Source organism: Phoxinus phoxinus (genome assembly GCF_949152265.1).
Source record: "Phoxinus phoxinus genome assembly, chromosome: 8".
NCBI classification, from domain to species: Eukaryota; Metazoa; Chordata; class Actinopteri; order Cypriniformes; family Leuciscidae; genus Phoxinus; species Phoxinus phoxinus.
The window spans coordinates 20,447,772-20,466,108 of record NC_136883.1 but is presented as its reverse complement, the minus strand read 5'-3'; the positions used below and the strand labels follow the sequence as shown (position 1 = coordinate 20,466,108).

The following is an 18,337-nucleotide window of genomic DNA, read 5'->3' as shown; positions in this document are numbered from 1 at the left end:
ATCCTGTGAGGGCATAACAACTGCATAAGAATGATAGAACAATTAAAATGTTTATTGGTCAACCACCCATATGCAAACAATAAATTAATCTATTTAAAACATGCAATGTACACAAATGACTATGAACCAAAATATGCATATTATTATTACTGTTTGTGTTTGCTGTGCTGTGTCTCCTCCGATCCTGAGTTGGCGCTGCGGTTTTGCTTTGTGGTATGAAACGCACGCGCTTTTTTCTTGCGTCATAAAGCGGCGCGAATGGCGCTGATGAATGGAAATAAATAACTGGTAGAATGGATAAGAGTTTTACACTGGGTGGTACTTAACAGCCCGGACGCCATCTGTGATTAGTCGACTAAGTTTTGTCTAAATAATTAATACATTTAAATGCATATGAACATTTCGGTGTCATCTTTCAAGTGTAAACATTATTCATACAGCTGCTGACGTAGCAAACGAACATAAGGTTGTTGTTACTTTTCTCCGCGGTTTGATGAGTGGACCAATCAAAATCTGTTATGATTACAGACTAATATATTTTGTTTAATCATTTTACAGAGATTGCGCTGGTGAATATTCGTCTGTTTGATATATACTTATCTTTGTAATTAATATATTTGAAATACTTGTTCTTATTACTGCACAAACATCTCCGATAAGACAAAAAAACGTATTTAGACATCAATGCGAGTCAATGGAGAATCTATCTTCGTGGGCCACTTAGCGCCCCCTGCAGGAATGAGCCGTGTGTCCCACAGGAAACAGTTATTAGAGACACAGACAGTCGTCGCACAATGAGTGAGAACTACAGAAGTGACGCATGACAGCGAATCTTTGAACTATAAAATCCATTTGAAAGTTTCTCGCCACGCAAACCAGTCGCATTTTACTTGTATATTAATGAAGTTAAAAGAGAACGCTTGGTAACGCTTGAATGAGAGTTACTGTTGTTTTTGCAGTGCTTTGTGACTGAGTATTGTCTCACTACTAGAGCACCAGTGTTAGTGCATTCAGCATCTTCACGGTGATTTAATTCATCAGAATGGTAGTGTTGAAGAGTTTACCTCCACCCAGCGAGGGCGTGCGGCTCCAGCAAGCCGAAACCACCGCGGTTCTGGACGGGAAAAGACTGGGATCTGGAACTCTGTTTGTGGCTGAGGCGTGAGTGTCTGTGCACGTTTTAACTAAAACATAAGTGTTGTGTACACGTGGTATGCGTGTTCTACACCAGGTGACACCTGTGGACACATTTAGTCATTTATTTATGCATAAACTCTAAGAATAAACATACGCCTAGCCAGGGTAACTTAGTAGACACCTTAAGAAAAGTACTGTTGTAGAACAATGGTACAGTGATCGCATCAGTTGGTGTATCTTTCTATCTTTAATTTGTTTAGTATTTGATTGTTATGCATTACAATGTTCTTTAGGTTATTTACCATAGTACACTCATGATGTTTTGGGGACCTATGTTTACTAATGCAGCTGTTCTGTGTCCTTGCAGGCATCTGTCCTGGTTTGATGGTTCAGGGATGGGTTTCTGTCTCGAATACCCTTCCATCAGTCTGCACGCAATCTCACGAGATCTTAGCTCCTTTCCAGAAGAGCACCTGTATGTGATGGTCAATGCAAAACTGGACGGTGAGGCATCATCTTCCAAATGCCACACAGAATAGAGATGCACTGCTTTAGACATTTTGGCCAGCGGTTCTTTTCTGAGTCTGAAATTCTGTGTCTTCCAGATGAAGGTGACGCAGAGCAGCAGGATAAAGCTCCAGATGACTTAGAGGATGATGAGGAGAGTGACAGCGACAGTGAAGACTCACAAACCATCACAGAGATCCGCTTTGTGCCCAGTGATAAATCCGCATGTGAGTGTGTGGAACGAACACAGATGAGTTCAGTGTGAGCATCACTCCTGTAGAGAGTAACAGCGTGTGTTTTTGTGTGCAGTGGAGCCCATGTTCTCCGCCATGTGTGAATGTCAGGCCCTGCACCCGGACCCCGAGGACGCTGACACCGATGATGACGATTATGAGGGAGAGGAGTATGACGTCGAGGAGGCGGGTGAGTGTCATTTGGACCCATAATGCATCTAGTGCAGTGGTTCTCAACCTTTTTGACTCCAAGGGGACCTGTTGTCCACGGCAATATTAAAGGGGCCTCACAAATATATTTCTGCTATTAAAGCTGTGGTCACACTTTAGATTAGGCTCCCATTCTCACTATTGACTATGACTTTTGCCTCAATAACCTCCTAATGACTGCTTATCAATAGTTTATAAGGTTGTTAAGTTTAGGAATCGGGTTGTATTATAAGGCTAGTATTAAGGTCCTAGCCTATATAAGTATGGCCTGTTGAATATGGTCGTGCAGAATAAGGTATTAATATGTGTTAATTAATATTAATATGTTCTTTATAAGTACTAATTAACAGCCAGTAATCCTAGTAATATGCATGGTAATAAGCAACTAATTGATAGTGAGAATTGGACCCTAAACTAAAGTGATACCAAAGCTACTGTGACTGATGACAAAAAAGCCTTTGTTGTTGTTGTTTTTTTTCCTTTCACAAACCAGGAGTTGCAATTTATTAAGTAAAGGGAATAAACTACTTATAATTAAAATAACTAAATTCCTTAATTAAAAAACAAACAAACATAAAACTTAACTTAATTTAAAATAATGATATCTAATGGCAATTTCTCAGCATGTTTCTAAGTGATAAAATATTTTAGAGCTTGAAATTACTAACTACTAAAATGTATATTCAAATAGAATGTATATTCATTATATTAAAGACTTTACCAATTACCATGACTTTTCAAGGTCTAGAACTAAAAAAGTGTGTCCAGGGTTCCCAAGACAGCGAGAACCCTTGTTTAATTTTTTTTTAATTTGGATTTATTATTAATTTTAGAAATGTGATGTCAGCTTACTCCTGGATTTTTGGCTGATTTAACTTCTTTTAAATAATTTTGAAGTTGAAGTTTGGTGTCTCTTCTGAAGCTTTCACACACGTTGTTTCAATGCTTTTGTATTGTTCCTCTTACACGCTTTTCTCTTTAGAGCAAGAGCAGGGCCATGGAGACATTCCCACGTTTTACACCTATGAGGAGGGCTTGTCTCACCTGACGTCAGAGGGTCAGGCCACACTGGACAGACTGGAGGGGATGCTGGCCCAGTCAGTCGCTCAGCAGTACCACATGGCCGGAGTCAGAACCGACGAGCCGTCGACAGCATTTGAAGGTCTGTGTGTGTTGAAACTCATTATGCATATGATTAATTTCAGAAGTGATGGTTTATCTGTCCAAGAGAGGGCAGTTTTGTGTATTACCTCACAAAAATGTTGCAAAGTAACTGTAGTTTACAATAGACCTTATTGAAGGTTAGACAATTTTATCGCGGATGAAAATGAAGTTGTTAGGAAGGAATAGACTTATTCTTTACAATAGCATGCCCCGTATAAAGCTCTAGATCAGCGTTTCCCAACCGGGGTGCCTTCTGCCGAGAGCAGGGGTGCCGTGTAAAAACTCCATCAAACATTTTAAAATTGCTAAAATGTGTAAAAAAAAATGTCTCTTATAACAACAAATAATGCACACAAATTTATACTAAAAATGCAAATCATAAGTTTTCGTTGAATTGCGGGGTCTGCGCTTGCGCATTATTTCATTCCCAGTGCGTCCACATAAAGCTGCCTCTTTTTCATGGCTTGATGCACTTACGGTCAAATACACACGAAAACATTGTCACAACATCCGTCCTGCCGCGCATTAACATAAACGCATCGGTTATGTCCGTGCGGCTGTCAACAGTAACGCATGCAATTTAATGTTTTTCAGTTTAACGTGTTAGAAAAAAACGGATGCTGCGTTAAATATTTTTGTCATCCTTTGCCTAGCGTTACATTATATAATCACATTCTACTTCATGCAAATGCTTTTAAACCATGCAAGCGCGAAAAGACAAAAGAGAACGCGCTGTCTGTGAATGTCCTGCCGACGCACAGAACGACGCACGCCAGAATAGACTTCTCTTTCGCGCTTGAACGCGTAATAAACGCACAGTTATGCCAAAATGTCCGTTTTGTTGAGCATCCTCATTAGAGCAGTCTTAAATGAGTTAAATAAAGTCTTAAATTAACGTTAAGAGTTGTGGGAAAATGGGACTCGTGAGATCCACATGTGCAGCAGATTCAAAGAACACAGGGAACAGGAAAATCACTCACTGCTCTTGACCAAAGAACACTTGAAGCTTTAAGGATTAATCTATTTAATTTATAATTTATGCAGTGAAAACTGTAAAGTGTTTGATAACTTTATTCAATGTATCTGTACTTCCTACTTGTAGACAGGTGGGCACAGGTTAATATGACATTTATTATGGGCTTATGTGAAGTTCACTTAAATTAAAAGTTGTTATATTTTTTGGAGCCGAATACATTTTAAAATTGATAGCGTTCAATTATACTGTAGTGCTGAATGGTGATAATTCATGTTTAAAATTTAAAATAAATGAATAATTGAAGACATCCGTAGCAGTATTGGTATCAGTGATACTGGCCTTCATTCATAAAAAGATGACATTAAACAATTATTTCAAAATATACTGTCTTAATGTTGTTTCTACATTCATATGGAGATTAGCTGTGAAATTATTACATTATAAAATATATTAAAAACTAGCTATCTAGTGCAATTCTAACTAAATTATCACAATATAAAAACACAAATACATCGAGTGAGCAAACATTTAGGTGAGATTTGCAATGGTAATTGAGCAATGTTTATATATGAATATAGAAAGCCTATAAAGTGATCTCTTCAGAAGAAATGAATGATTTCCTAGACTTTAAATGGATGGACAAAAAATTTATAAATATAAATAATATAAATTTATACTATACGGCAGTTCTTCCTTGTCGTATTGAAAATCGATACATTTCAAGGTATAGTATCAAAGTAGTTTCGTGACAACTAGTGTAGGGTGCAACACTTCTTTCTTTTTTTTTCTTCTTTTTTTCAAAGGGTGCCTTGATTTTTACATCTCACAACTTTAAAAACTGTTTAATGGAGTTTCATCAGCTGAAAAATCAGCATGCTTTTAAACAACAGTACAAACCATTGAACACACTGTGATTCAATCGCTCACAGCATCGTTTGCATTCCTGTCAGAACTTAAATATAGCGCTACCCTGACTAAGGTCTATATTATTATAATATTCAAATATATATTATTAAAATAAAGGTAACACTTTACAAAAGGTCTCAATACAGTTTACAATTTCAGCATTTAAATCTTTGATAATGTAAGTCAATAAAAACATATTTTTTTACTCTTAAGTTTACAGTGCATTGACTAATGTTAACAGATACAACCTTTGATTTTTAAAAATGTATTAGTAAATGTTGAAATGAAGATTATTGAAAACTGTAGAAGTATTGTTCATTGTTAGTTCATGTTAAATGTGCATTCTGATTTCTGAGAAACATTGTTGAAAATTGATGGAGAGAGCACCACAACACTCTTGTAGCCAATCAGCAGGATTGGAGGGAGATAAAAAAAAAAACTTACTGCACCTTTAACTAATGTAGTTAAAGTCCCTCTGTAGTCAATCGTTTTACCCCTAAAAACTCTCATTTGATCACCTAAATGACACATTTAATAGTTTTTTCATTGAAAAAATGTCTATTATAGCTTAAATGTAACTCTACACCCATGCCTCATTTAGTATACACGGTTCTAATCACTCACACCAGCTCAGAGGTCCACTCGTTGATGTAATTGGTAACAAGATAGTTTGACATCAGAAACACCAGCGATTTTGAGACTGTCTTTGGTTCACTGCAGTTTTAAGCAGAAAATGCTCGGCAATGGTGCTGACTTATGAATTTGCGCATGTTTTGTCTTAAAGCATATTAAAAACACCACATAGACATATAAACAACATTAAAAGCTTGATCAACACAGGAGGACTTAAACTGTAATTTTATACATATGAAAACATTGCTTGTAAAACTGTTAACTTGGTCATCGAAAACACAAATAAAAATGTAAGAAAGTTTGAAAAAGCTTCTCACACTTTTACACTTTGATGGACATCCCAGGTTAATTTACTTGATTGTAAATGTTATTTATTTTTTAAAAATCATTGTGCACATGAGCAGCCACAAAATGGCAGCAACAGAGAAAAGTCATGCAACTTTATACCTCACAATCACATGATGCTAAAAGAGTCACATTTAGTATGTTTTACATGCATGAATGTTTTATTCAGGGAATCTTGTCTTGGTGTGTGTGTGTACATATGATTTTATTTCAGTCTGTCGAGGAAGAGTGTGAGTTCAAGCATTCTTGGAGCCAGACGTGGCTGTTTAGCTGATGGGGGTGTGTCTGTAATGAGCAGGATTTCCTGAAAGCTAATGGACCTGTAATGTGTAAAGCCCAGCGGAGCAGCGCAGGGCAGGATGCTCGTAATTTAATACGGTGCTTACTTTTTTTCCCTGCATTCAGATGGAATGGAAGTCGACTCGAGCTCAATCGCTGGACAGTTTGATGATGCCGATGTGGATCACTGGTAAATATATACCAACTCCATGGAATTGTCCAATTCCATTTCCAGTCCTGGCCAGTGTTATTTTAGTATTATGTACTCTAATAATATTTATTAATATATTGGATTATCTTTTTTTAAAGTTTTTAGTAATTTTGTGCTTTTGCTACAAATTTTTAAAGTTTAAGTTACAATTTACAGAAAAAGATTTTTAATGGTTTTAGTTTTAGCTAACAAAACAACGCAGGACCTTGCCAGAAAATTATAATTCTTCACAGTCAGAATTATTAGACATTCCTTGAATTGTGTGTGCAGAATTAATCAGAAAATGTCAATTCTATCATTATTTACACCTTTGTTATTCCAAACCCGTATAATACTTATCAGAATTATTATCTTATAAATGCTATTTGGTGGATCGGTGTTGAAACTCATGCATGACTTGAATTTTTCAATCTGTTGACAGATGGACTGTGTCTCTGCACTGCCGATTAAAGCGCTTCAGTGGGGCATGCTGGGATACTGGCAGAGCCCACCTCTCAAAGCTCTTATAGCATTTCTGTCTCTCCTCGCTTGAGTTTAATAGGCTGTTTTACACCACGGCTGTAAATGAACCCTCAGCCACAGCTTTGTGTAGATCCCACTAATGTATTTTGTAGGTTTCCCTGAAGACCATGTTGATGTGTTTGTTAGAGATTTCAATAAATACAGTTGTTTTTGTACCAAAACCTCATTTTTTTCCCCATATTTGGTGTTTTGTTTCTCTTTGAAATATCTTCAATCAGGCATTCTTTTTATAATTTGTTGTAATGTTAAAGTGTGCTAAAAATACTAATTTAGCTCATTTTGGGCTGTTCTCAGTTTGTACCAGTCAGATGTTTGAGAGATTTCCTGTCTAATCATTTCCTATGCGTTTCCTCATGGGAGATAAAATAATTTTGGGTAAATAAATCAATCTTTTTGCCATTGAGATGACTCCACATAAAGGCACACAAAATCATTTAGTTGTTGAAATGTTAAACATTTACAAATAATGAATAGTTGATTTGTAAAAAAAAAAAAAAAACGAAGACCAAATGTATAACCTTTACAGACTGTGGTTATGAGTTAATTAATGATGTTTACATGAATAGTGTAGGAAACTTTGTCCTTCGTCAAAGCAGAGACGAGGAGACGGGATCGCGTTCAAATAGAAGTTATTCTTTGAGGACTTCGCTGTGCGTAGCTGTAGGTCATCCAACAGTCTAATTAAGGGAACGTTCCCTTACAATTTATATACACTGTGTGCACAATTATTAGGCAAGTGAGTATTTTGACCATATCATCATTTTTATGCATTTGTTCTAACTCCAAGCTGTAAAAACTTGAATGCTAATTGGATTTAAGCATTTCAGGTGATGTGTTTTTGTGTAATGAGGGAGGGTGTGGCCTAAGGAGATCAATACCCTATATCAAGGTGTGCATAATTATTAGGCAGCTTCTTTTCCTCAGGCAAAATGGGACGAAAAAGAGATTTAACTGACTCTGAAAAGTCAAACATTTTAAAAAGTCTTTCAGAGGTATGCAGCACTCTTGAAATTGCTAAGATATTGGGGCGTGATCACAGAACCATCAAACGTTTTGTAGCAAATACTCAACAGAGTCGCAAGAAACGTGTTGAGAAAAAAAACGAAAATTAACTGCCAAAGATTTGAGAAGAATCAAACGTGAAGCTACCAGGAACCCATTATCCTCAAGTGCTGTCATATTCCAGAACTGCAACCTACCTGGAGTGCCCAGAAGTACAAGGTGTTCAGTGCTCAGAGACATGGCCAAGGTAAGGAAGGCTGAAATCCGACCACCACTGAACAAGAAACATAAGTTGAAACGTCAAGACTGGGCCAAGAAATATCTGAAGACAGATTTTTCAAAGCTTTTATGGACTGATGAGACGAGAGTGACTCTTGACGGACCAGATGGATGGGCCCGTGGCTGGATAAATAATGGGCACAGAGCTCCACTTCGACTCAGACGACGTGGAGGTGGGGTGATGGTATGGACTGGTATTATTAAAGACGAGCTAGTTGGACCTTTTCGGGTTGAAGATGGACTCAAAATGAACTCCCAAACCTACTGCCAGTTTTTAGAAGATACTTTCTTCAAGCAGTGGTACAGGAAAAAGTCTGCATCTTTCAAGAAGACCATGATTTGTATGCAGGACAATGCTCCATCGCATGCATCGAAGTACTCCAGTGCCTGGCTAGCCAGTAAAGGCCTTCAAGATGAAAGAATAATGACATGGCCCCCTTCCTCACCTGATCTAAACCCTATTGAGAACTTGTGGGCCCTTCTTAAACGGGAGATTTACAGTGAAGGAAAACAGTACACCTCTCTGAACAGTGTGAGGCTGGTGGCTTCTGCACAAAAAGTTGATCATCAACAGATCAAGAAACTGACAGACTCCATGAATGGAAGGCTTATAACTATTATTGAAAAGAAGGGTGGCTATATTGGTCACTGATTTTTTTTTTTTATGTCAGAAATGTTTATTTGTAAATTTAGTTGTTTGTTTTTTATTCTCACTTTAACAGATGAAAATAAACAAGTGAGATGGGAAAATTTTAATTTTTCATTTTGCTGCATAATAGTTCTGCACACCAAAAGTTGCCTAATAATTGTGCACACATAGATATTGTCATAAAAAGCCAAAACATAATTTTTATTTCCTAAAATATTCAGGTTTGAGGTTTATTAACAATTTGGATTGACTGAGAGAACTGTGGTTGTTCAATAATAAAAGTAATCCTCAAAAATACAACTTGCCTAATAATTTTGCACACAGTGTACATTTAGGGGCAGGGATTTACATTGTGATGAGAACAAAGCATGTAAATGAAGTATACAGGTTTAGGAACCTGCCCTAGACAGAGTGTTACCAAATACCAATCCTAATCCATTCAGCATAACTATTCAAATGCTGAGATGTGAGAAAAGGACTGGCTGGATTCTCTTGTTCAAACAGGAGCTCCAAAAGCCATTAAGAGTTTCAGTAATCTGACAAATACAGAAAACAGGACTGGCTGGACTCTTGCTGTAAACTGTTTCACAGCTGATCTAAACATTTATGGGTGGTTTTCTGCAGGGTTTAAGTCTAGTCCCAGACTAAAATGCATGTTTGAGCTGTCTTAACTTAAAACAGCTTGCACTGACATATCTTAAAATATATAATTTGCATTGTTTTGTCTCAAGATGCTTTTTTTGAAAGGTATGTTTATAAAAACTACTGAAAAGTCCTAATATAACTAAGGTCTAGTCCGGGCTTAATGTAAACCTTGAACAGGAAACCGACCCAATGTCTCTTAACTTTTGCAGTTTCCTAAATTAAACGTTGAATAAATTTGTAATACAACAATAGTGTGTGAAGTGCGTAAAATGTCTAATTACATTTATTTCACAACATTTGTAAATGTGTAAAAGCACAAAAGATATGAATCAAAGTTTAATCAAATTTGTTAATAAAAGATACCGAAGGAAGGGGCCCCAGATTTGATAATTTTTTTTAGAAGCATAAACTTAAGAAAAACGAATCATTTTGAGCTTGAGGGCAGCAACCATTTCAGCCAGACATTTATAAAACATGGCTGGACTTCCACTCCATCAAGATCACCCTTTTACCATAGCCACCACCATACCAAACATAAGAGACAGTTAGAGAGAATGTGTCAATGAAGGGTCATAACATCCAAAAGCTAACTCAAAATCTGGACGTTTGAGTACCACAGAAAAATATTATTCCAAAACTCAGAAATCTCAGGGCAAATCCAAAACTGGGAAACTGAAGGGTACATTTTATTGAGTTTAGATTTGGTATAGTGTCACCTATGCAGCACTTCAAACTGAATAAGTTGTAATCTTGCATGAATAGAGCAGGTATGAATTCGCTTCAGTCTTCCTTCCCAAATCTCGTATGAGTTATTAATTCCTGCATCATTTTCCCATGCTACTTTGAGGTGATCCGAAGACAGTGAAAAATGGGATACAAACTAGAAAACAGTCACTCGAAACCCAAAAGATAATGATCCTGAGGCAACTGCTGAAATTTAGAAAAATAATGTTTATTGTAGTGGCGCACCTGTAAATATTGGAAAAATGGTGATTGAGAAAGATCAAAGGTTTTATACAAGTGCACGAAAGTGGGACATTTTCCATCTATATAGAAGTCCTTAACCATGGTCAATCCTTTGCCTCTCCACAGTGAAAATACCTGATCTTGACTGGCCAGGCAAAAAGTTATTATTATCACAAATGGGCTGGAGCACTGAGGGACGTAATATTCTTCAATCAGGGCAGTAGACAAGACCACCTTTGTCGAGTCCAAGTCAAGTCCAAGACCAGGACTAGTCGAGTCCAAGTCCAAAGAGGTTCGAGTCCAAGACAAGACCGAGTCCAAAAAGGTTTGAGTCCGAGTCAAGGACAGGAAAAAAAGTCTTATACATGACATTATCAAGACAATCAAATTGTATTATTATTTGTTGATCAGAAAGCAAAAACAATGTCACATCCAGGATTTTTAAGTATAGACATTCCCCTTGATATCATATATAATCTTCAAATCTAAAGCAAACAGAATGATGACATATGGTGATACCTCATAATAGCAGTGTGAGAACTGATGTACAAACACCAACCCACTACTATTACCACTGATAGGTACTATACTGAGCATTTGAGCAACTAAATGACAGGATAGCTTCACTCCAGTAAAATATATCCGTGATCATTTCTTCACGTTAAACCGAACTTTTATTTTGACGGGTTTCTGAGCGTATCTGACGATGAAATGCTGAAGATGAACGTGTACTTGTGTATGTGTTTAAAAAAAGGATTGTGGCAAATATACAGGCAGGTTCAGAAAAAGATAAACAAAGCGAGTCGATCAGAGTGACCATTTTACAGCATTGACCACACCAGTTAAAGATAACGGAAGCACCCTCCATTTATCAATAGATCTTTCTTTATAATATTTTAAATGTAAACTTATGTGAATATTAACTTCGCTCTCTGTGAAATTGTGTTTCAATTTTTTAGGAATGACTAACCCTAATTAAGTGAAGTGATCCTGTTATTCTAAAAAGTAATGACTTAAGAAACGGAGCACCCAACCCTTCACCCAAGGGCGTGAATACACTCTTCTCCCAATAAACAGAATAACCATAAAGAGCCAAAAACCTCAAGTCATTCCGTTAATGATTTATCAATGTAGCTTTTACTTATTGTGAACTATCTGGTCAAATCAATTGTAGACTGTTTAAAAAGTGCATGATCATGCTTCAAGGTCATTAACATTAACAAGCACATTATCTCATATTTCTAGATATGTGAATATATATAATGATCTGTTCAGCATTATATTATGTTTGTTAATGATTTATTAATGAACGTCAATAGAAAGGGTTACCAAAAAAAAAGCACGTGTAGACTGGGACTTGTCACACGACTGACATACTGTTGCCCTACTGTTGGTTTGATTGCTCTATTGTTCTCCTCATTTGTGAATCACTTTGGATAAAAGTGTCTGCTAAATGATTAAATGTAATGTAAAAGCTTATGCTCAGATAATGATTTCTCTTTTCTTAGCTTGTGCTGATTTCCTTTCACTGTATTTGTGGACTTCATATAGCCTAATATTTCCTCCTTTTAAACACTTGTATTATTCAGTTGTGTAATCAGACAGATATTCCATGCTTTTACCATGAATGAATGTGAGTTTGTGTTATTTCTGTTGATTAAGATTAAGTCCAAACGAAATATTACAGCATCCAGTGTTGTGTGATACACAGAACAAGCCATGGCTGAAGCTCGCACAAGTCCAAACAGTCTCAGAAATGTTGTACTAATTATATTATTATTGCCGGGTATGGTTGTAACATTTTTTGCTTCAGCATCTGTAACGCACTGAATTTTTGAGCTAGAGTTTATACAAAGATTTTATACAAATTTTATACTTTTATACACAGTACCCACATTTATTTTCTACAAAAGCAATCAATTCAAACCTCTGAAAGAATATACCAGCCCCTATGAGTTGCTGTCAAATACATGGTGTGCCTTCTGAGATCTCAGAATCCTCACCACTGGTTTTCAACATTTTCTTTGCAACTGATCTGACTCACCAGTTCCTTTGTTTTTGTTTTTAAAACACTGGCCGGTACACCTTTATCGGCCTTTCTTTTCCACGGTCTAGACATTCTGTAAAATTATTAAAACGAAACTGTTTTTGTATGTAAGGGGATGGTTGTAACACTTTTTGAAGATGTGTTACAACCCATCCCCGTTAGCCAGTGTTTAGCAAGCCATATTAACATATTGGTTAGAAATTAGCAAGTTAAAAATGCATCACATTTTGCTCGAGAAACTAAAATTTTATCTAATATAAGTTAAATGAACAAAATACAAAACAGTAAAAAAAAAAAGATATATTCTTCCCTCAAAATCAGTTCGCCATGTAACTATTTTTCCACCATTCATATGGGATTTGGGAGGAAGTGGGTAAACATTGAAATGACCATAGGACTCCTGGCCTATCCCTTATTGTTGGAATTGGTGGTTACAACGTGTTACAACCATACCTGATCTCCTATCTAAAAAGCACATCTATCGCTTGATCTGTTGTTCTCTAAACAAACTCAGGATTTATTCTAAGTAAGAATGATGCTTTACACACACCAACTGAACCTTCTTCTACTCATTTAGTCCTGAAAGAAGCAAACAGTCCAAAAACTATGCTTTCGCTATTCCTTAATCTCTCCCTGTTCTTGTACTATTCTAAACCATGTCTGAAACTACCTGGTGTTTATGGCCTCTTTATGATGAATCGCCTGTTGTATTCCTAATGTGTAAGTGGCTTTGTATAAAAGTGTCTGCTAAATGAATCGATGTATTTGTCTGTCATTAAAGCACCTCTAAAAATGCACCACAACTAAACAAATATGCTGTATACCTGCTTAATATACTTCCTGAACCGAACTATAAATAGACTTCATTACTGTATTTCACAAAGAATGATTTGCATGTTTAACGTGTATATTCTGTTCTGTTTTCACTCTCATAATAAGTTCATGGTTCCTCATTCACTCTCTTGTTGATGGTAAATCATTAATGTTTAGATTCTGTTCACCAGTTCATCTATAGATCCCTTTGTTTGTTCCTTGTATGCATTTATATCCCTGTGTGTCAGTCCATTGTTGTCGGCTCTCGTTAACGTTTATGTTAATAATGTCAATAAGTTATGACAACATATGTTTTTACATTACTTTAACTCACTAAAATAAGTTCAGCAATTTTGAACCTTTTTTTAGAAGTTATACAAGATTCAACTCATTTTTTAAAGCCAGTTCGATGTAATTTAGGTTGAAATTACTTACATTTTTAAGTTCAATCAACTTTCATGTTTAAGGCAACTTATTTTTACGTATTCCTGTGTTTCGAGTTATTTTGGATTATGAAATAAAGACTATTTGAGTATTCTCCTTCATCGTGCGCTTTGACCAGCCTTCAATGTGAAAGTATGTTTCCAGTACTCAAATGTAAGATTAAAGCTGGAATTTGACAGCACATCAAAGCCCATCATGTCAATGATTTTTATATGAGTGAACGGCTTATGCAACCAACATTTCAATTTATTTGCTCGTCTTTTATTGCTTTGGCAGCTCTTAGTAAAACAAAATGCCATGTCACTTTTGCTCAACACATCTGAGTTCAAAGGTCTGCCTGTTTGACCTATCAGGTTAGATAACCACAGAGCCATGTGTTTTTATATAAGGTTTAATTTAAAAAACAGACTAATAAATAGGTTTTTAGTACTGCTTTATTTAATTTCTTGTAACACAGAAGCGTGTTATGCCGTTTTTACATTCGTAGACTTGGCACTCTATCTGGTCTGGTTCACCCTGGTTATTTTACCCAGGATAACCCAAAGGCACTTCAAAACTGTGCTTAAGATTACTAATACTATAACATTTACCCATTTTACTAGGTAATAATCATCGCTAGTAGAACAAAAAGCAAAATAGTTTTCCAACAGCACTGTTAGAACACTTCCCATGTGTCTTATTCCAGAAATGTCCACAGTTCCTTAACAGGAATGTTAAGATAAGAGTTTGTAATGGTCACAAATGCTTCTTGGCAAACTATGTGCTGTCAACCCGCAGCTATGTGTCATTACATAACCACTGTGCTTCATGAATTTGCATGTTGTCAATAAAAAAAAAAAAAAATACATTTAAGACATTTTGAAAGCAAGGATGTCACTAAAACCCTTCTAAAAACGAAACCTCGTTTCATTACTTTAAGATGAGCTGGAAAATTACAGCGTCCTGTATATTCACAGTATATATGCATCGTACTTACTATTTATATTTTATAAAACAGTCTTAATTCATCTTTTTCTTCTTGAGTCCATTAGTGTGCTTTGGAATTGTGCTTTTTCCTGAAATGGCTGGGATCACTTTGTCAAAAAGAAGCAGAGAGGCGGTCATACCTGTAATGACACAAAAAGCGTGGAAAACGAAACACAGAGAACTGTCAATTTCTTGCTGTTATTAACAAATGTATTAAATGAGTGAAGATCCATGGACTGTGTCTGAGATCTGTGTTGTAGGTTCGGTGTGTAATAAACATTTAGAAATTATTCTCAAATCTTCTGCTGGGTTTAGGAAGATATTTTGGTTACACTTTACAATAAGGTTCATTAGTTAACTAACAATGAGCAATACATTTGTAGCAGTATTTTTTTTAAATCTTTGTTAATGTTCAGTAAACAAAAATACAACGGTTTATTTTTTGTTCTTGTTTGTTCACAGTGCATTAACTAATGTTAACAAATACAACCTTTGATTTTAATAACGTATTAGTAAATGATGAAATTAATATTATTAACTAAGATTAATAAATGCTTAAATATTATTTATTCTTAGTTCATGTTAACTAAGGTAGTTAACTAATAATAAACCTTATTGTAAAGTGTCACCGACATTTTATTGTTTTGTCTTATTATTTGCTATTACTTGTTCTGTATTTTGACATTTGACATTTCTACCAAATACTTACCATTAGTTGATCACACAGCAGCCTTAAAAGGATTTTTTTTATGGATCTGGCCTTTAAATGTCAAAGTATGTAATGTTGTATCATGCATTGCTCACCTAATATTGGTCCCATCCAGTACACAAAACTGTACTCTGCAAAAGTGTTTCCAGGACAGGGGAACTGTATAGAGAATGCCAGCGCTGGGTTGAACACAGCTCCGGTGAGATGTCCACCTTTACAAAACACATAGCACTGCACTTAACACTATGAATGTTACTGAAATATCACTAGATCTGCATGCTTTAAGCTAAGGCATCTGTCTGACAGACTGTAAAAGTGATCAGTTGACTTAACTTTTAAAATAAACAGTCACATAACTTATTTTTTTCAATTAAGCATTAAGTTTGTTTACTTCATAATTTTAAGGCAACGGGTTTACGATTTTTTTTTTAAGTAAGTGAACTGAACACTTTTTACAATGTATGTAGATAGATAGATAGATAGATAGATAGATAGATAGATAGATAGAACACTTGCACGGGTTAGGCTACTACTGTGGTGGTGGTACCATGGTCCTGAGTAATTATTATATTTGAACCATGGTACCACTGTGGAATTTTGGATTAGTGCACACACCCGCATAGACTAAAATGGTGATGACAGCAGCTATTGCATGAACCCGATATTTCTCCTCCACTTTGTCCAGGTTGGACGCCACAGAGTTCATCACAAACGTGCAGCTCAGCTCCACCGCGGTGGCCTGCAGCAGAGGGACAGTAATGGGGCTGTTCGTGCATTTAAAGTCCATCAGTGTGTGCAGTTCATGCAGGTCAGAGAGCGACAGTGACCACAGGCGAGGCATCACTAGCTGTGCCACCACAGCCGCGATCAGCTGGCATGAGATCTGTGCCAATGCGCGTCTGCGCGTGAGAGTCCCACTGAAGAGCTGCTCCAGAGAGCCGGTGGGGCTACAGATCGCACCGTGGAAAGAAAGCACGTGGATCACCGAGATGAGGTACGTGAGGGTCAGTCCGATCTGCGGCTCCAGTCTGCCCACCTCCGCGAGCAGCTTTAACTCGTGCGTGCACGCGCACAACTGAAAAGTGGAAATAAACTCCACCACATAGGTGATCCAGTGACGATTTGGGAATAGATATAAAGCTGTCCTTCTCGCCACCTCGCTAAAAACTACAATTCCCACCAGTAAGGACAGAGAGACGGTGAGATAGGCCATCTCTGCCAGCTCCGTTTAATCGTGCAAATTCTGCAAAACTCTAACGTTAATCCTGTCAGGCAACTTTAGTACAGAGCGGTTCCGCCTTTGCGCCATTTACCCCGCCTACTACAATTAAATCTGTGCAGCTACTATATACATGACTCCTGAATATTAAATCGTTACTTCCGTGAGTGCTCAAATACGTAACATTATTCATATTAATAATTATCCAACCTTTATCGTAACAGCCAGAGCGATTGGTAACAGCGATTCGGATTTCGTCAGCTGACTTGCGCCCATGTCTGTCCTTCAGCCAATCAGGTAGGAGAACGTCTTGTTACGTAAAATAATCATGAGTCAATCCTCTACCGTAGTAGGATTAGTAAAGAACTTTGTCCGTTGTTGCCAGGGGTTACCAGAATAAAGATTTATCTGCAAAATAAATTAATCTGACCAGAAATATAGACTCCCCAAATCACTGCATGCCCTTTTAATGCCCAGAATATTATACTGTTGAGATGGGCAGTTTTAACTTAAGCTTCTTTATAATATAATAATATACTATAATAGGCTATAATATAGGCAGGTTGAGGTTAAGAGTGAGGAGGTGCTCTGAGGTGTGCAGTGGATTAACCAGCGTATGATCAGTGGTGCAATAGTGTGTGTCCAACTGATTTGTCCAAATCAGTCCAACTGATTTGTGAGTAGAAAATAGCTACCGGTGGGCTATATAATATATAGGCTATTAATATAAATAAAATGCAATATAACCAGTGCTTGAAGTGGGGGAAAGTTGCCGGTACCCCCGGGGATGGTTTGTTGGAGGGACATCGTTTTGGTTTGAACACTGAAATGTGAACAGTTTAACAGGGTCCCACCCATGTGAGGTTTATTTGTTTCTTTGTTTTTGCAAAAGGGCCTTTTATGGTATCATCTACACATGCAAAGTTGGCCAAAGTAGCATGGGAAGTCAAACTATCTTTTTCTTATACTGAAAATGTTAATCTCTTGGAATATCTGAATGCCAGGTTTTTCCTATATCTGTCATTATTATCGGAACACATTTTACATGGAAAACCAATTGTTTTGGTCTATCATTTATTCATTTAAGAAGGTCCATACTTTAAAGCTCTTGATTCTAACTTGTCCTTGACATGAAAAAGTATAGCATAGTAGTTCTTGTAGGCTAATTGTTTAAAGGGGTGGTAAAATGCCATTTTCACAAGATGTAAAATAAATCTCTGATGTCCCCAGAGTGGGTGTGTGAAGTTTTAGCACAAAATACCCCACAGATATTTTTATACAGCATGTTAAAGTTGTCACTTTTTGAGGATTTGCACAAGCGCACCGTTTTGAAATTGTGACTGGCCCTTTAAATGCAAAAGAACTGCACAGAGGGCGGGGTTTCAAGAGCTCCTGTGTGTTAGCAGATGATTACCTCATTGCAGACACACTAAAATGACAGAAACTGTTCTGACTAAAGATTTTCTGTTTTCTAA

The 18,337-nt window shown here is 36.7% G+C and overlaps 2 protein-coding genes across 3 annotated transcripts; one reads left to right on the top strand and one right to left on the bottom strand.

The window, feature by feature from the left end:
- Positions 1-271: 271 nt before the first annotated feature.
- clns1a (chloride channel, nucleotide-sensitive, 1A) lies at positions 272-7,524 on the top strand (the record flags this gene model as incomplete). Of its 2 annotated transcripts, XM_079621174.1 has the most annotated exons (7): positions 272-1,161; positions 1,505-1,641; positions 1,743-1,871; positions 1,954-2,067; positions 3,070-3,249; positions 6,517-6,580; positions 7,023-7,524. In XM_079621174.1, coding segments are annotated over exons 1-7 (744 nt in total). In that variant the 5' UTR covers positions 272-1,042. The 2 variants fall into 2 exon arrangements, with proteins under 2 accessions (XP_079477300.1, XP_079477299.1); XM_079621173.1 differs by lacking the exon at positions 7,023-7,524 and having other exon boundaries at positions 790-1,161; positions 6,517-6,584.
- Positions 7,525-14,202: 6,678 nt separating this feature from the next.
- Positions 14,203-17,049, bottom strand: aqp11 (aquaporin 11). The gene is made up of 3 exons (XM_079620133.1): positions 16,259-17,049; positions 15,739-15,855; positions 14,203-15,074 (listed from the first exon to the last, which is right to left on the bottom strand). The coding sequence occupies exons 1-3, from the start codon at positions 16,854-16,856 to the stop codon at positions 14,968-14,970; spliced, it is 822 nt and encodes a 273-aa protein (XP_079476259.1). The 5' UTR covers positions 16,857-17,049; the 3' UTR covers positions 14,203-14,967.
- Between the last annotated feature and the right edge of the window lie 1,288 nt (positions 17,050-18,337).

Excerpts from the sequence above, each read along its gene's own strand:
- aqp11 (XM_079620133.1), bottom strand. The coding sequence starts at position 16,856 with ATGGCCTATCTCACCGTCTCTCTGTCCTTACTGGTGGGAATTGTAGTT. Across the intron at positions 15,856-16,258 it reads CACCATTTTAGTCTATGCGG|GTGGACATCTCACCGGAGCT; the intron begins GTGTGTGCACTA and ends TGTTTTGTAAAG. Across the intron at positions 15,075-15,738 it reads CTGGATGGGACCAATATTAG|GTATGACCGCCTCTCTGCTT; the intron begins GTGAGCAATGCA and ends GTGTCATTACAG.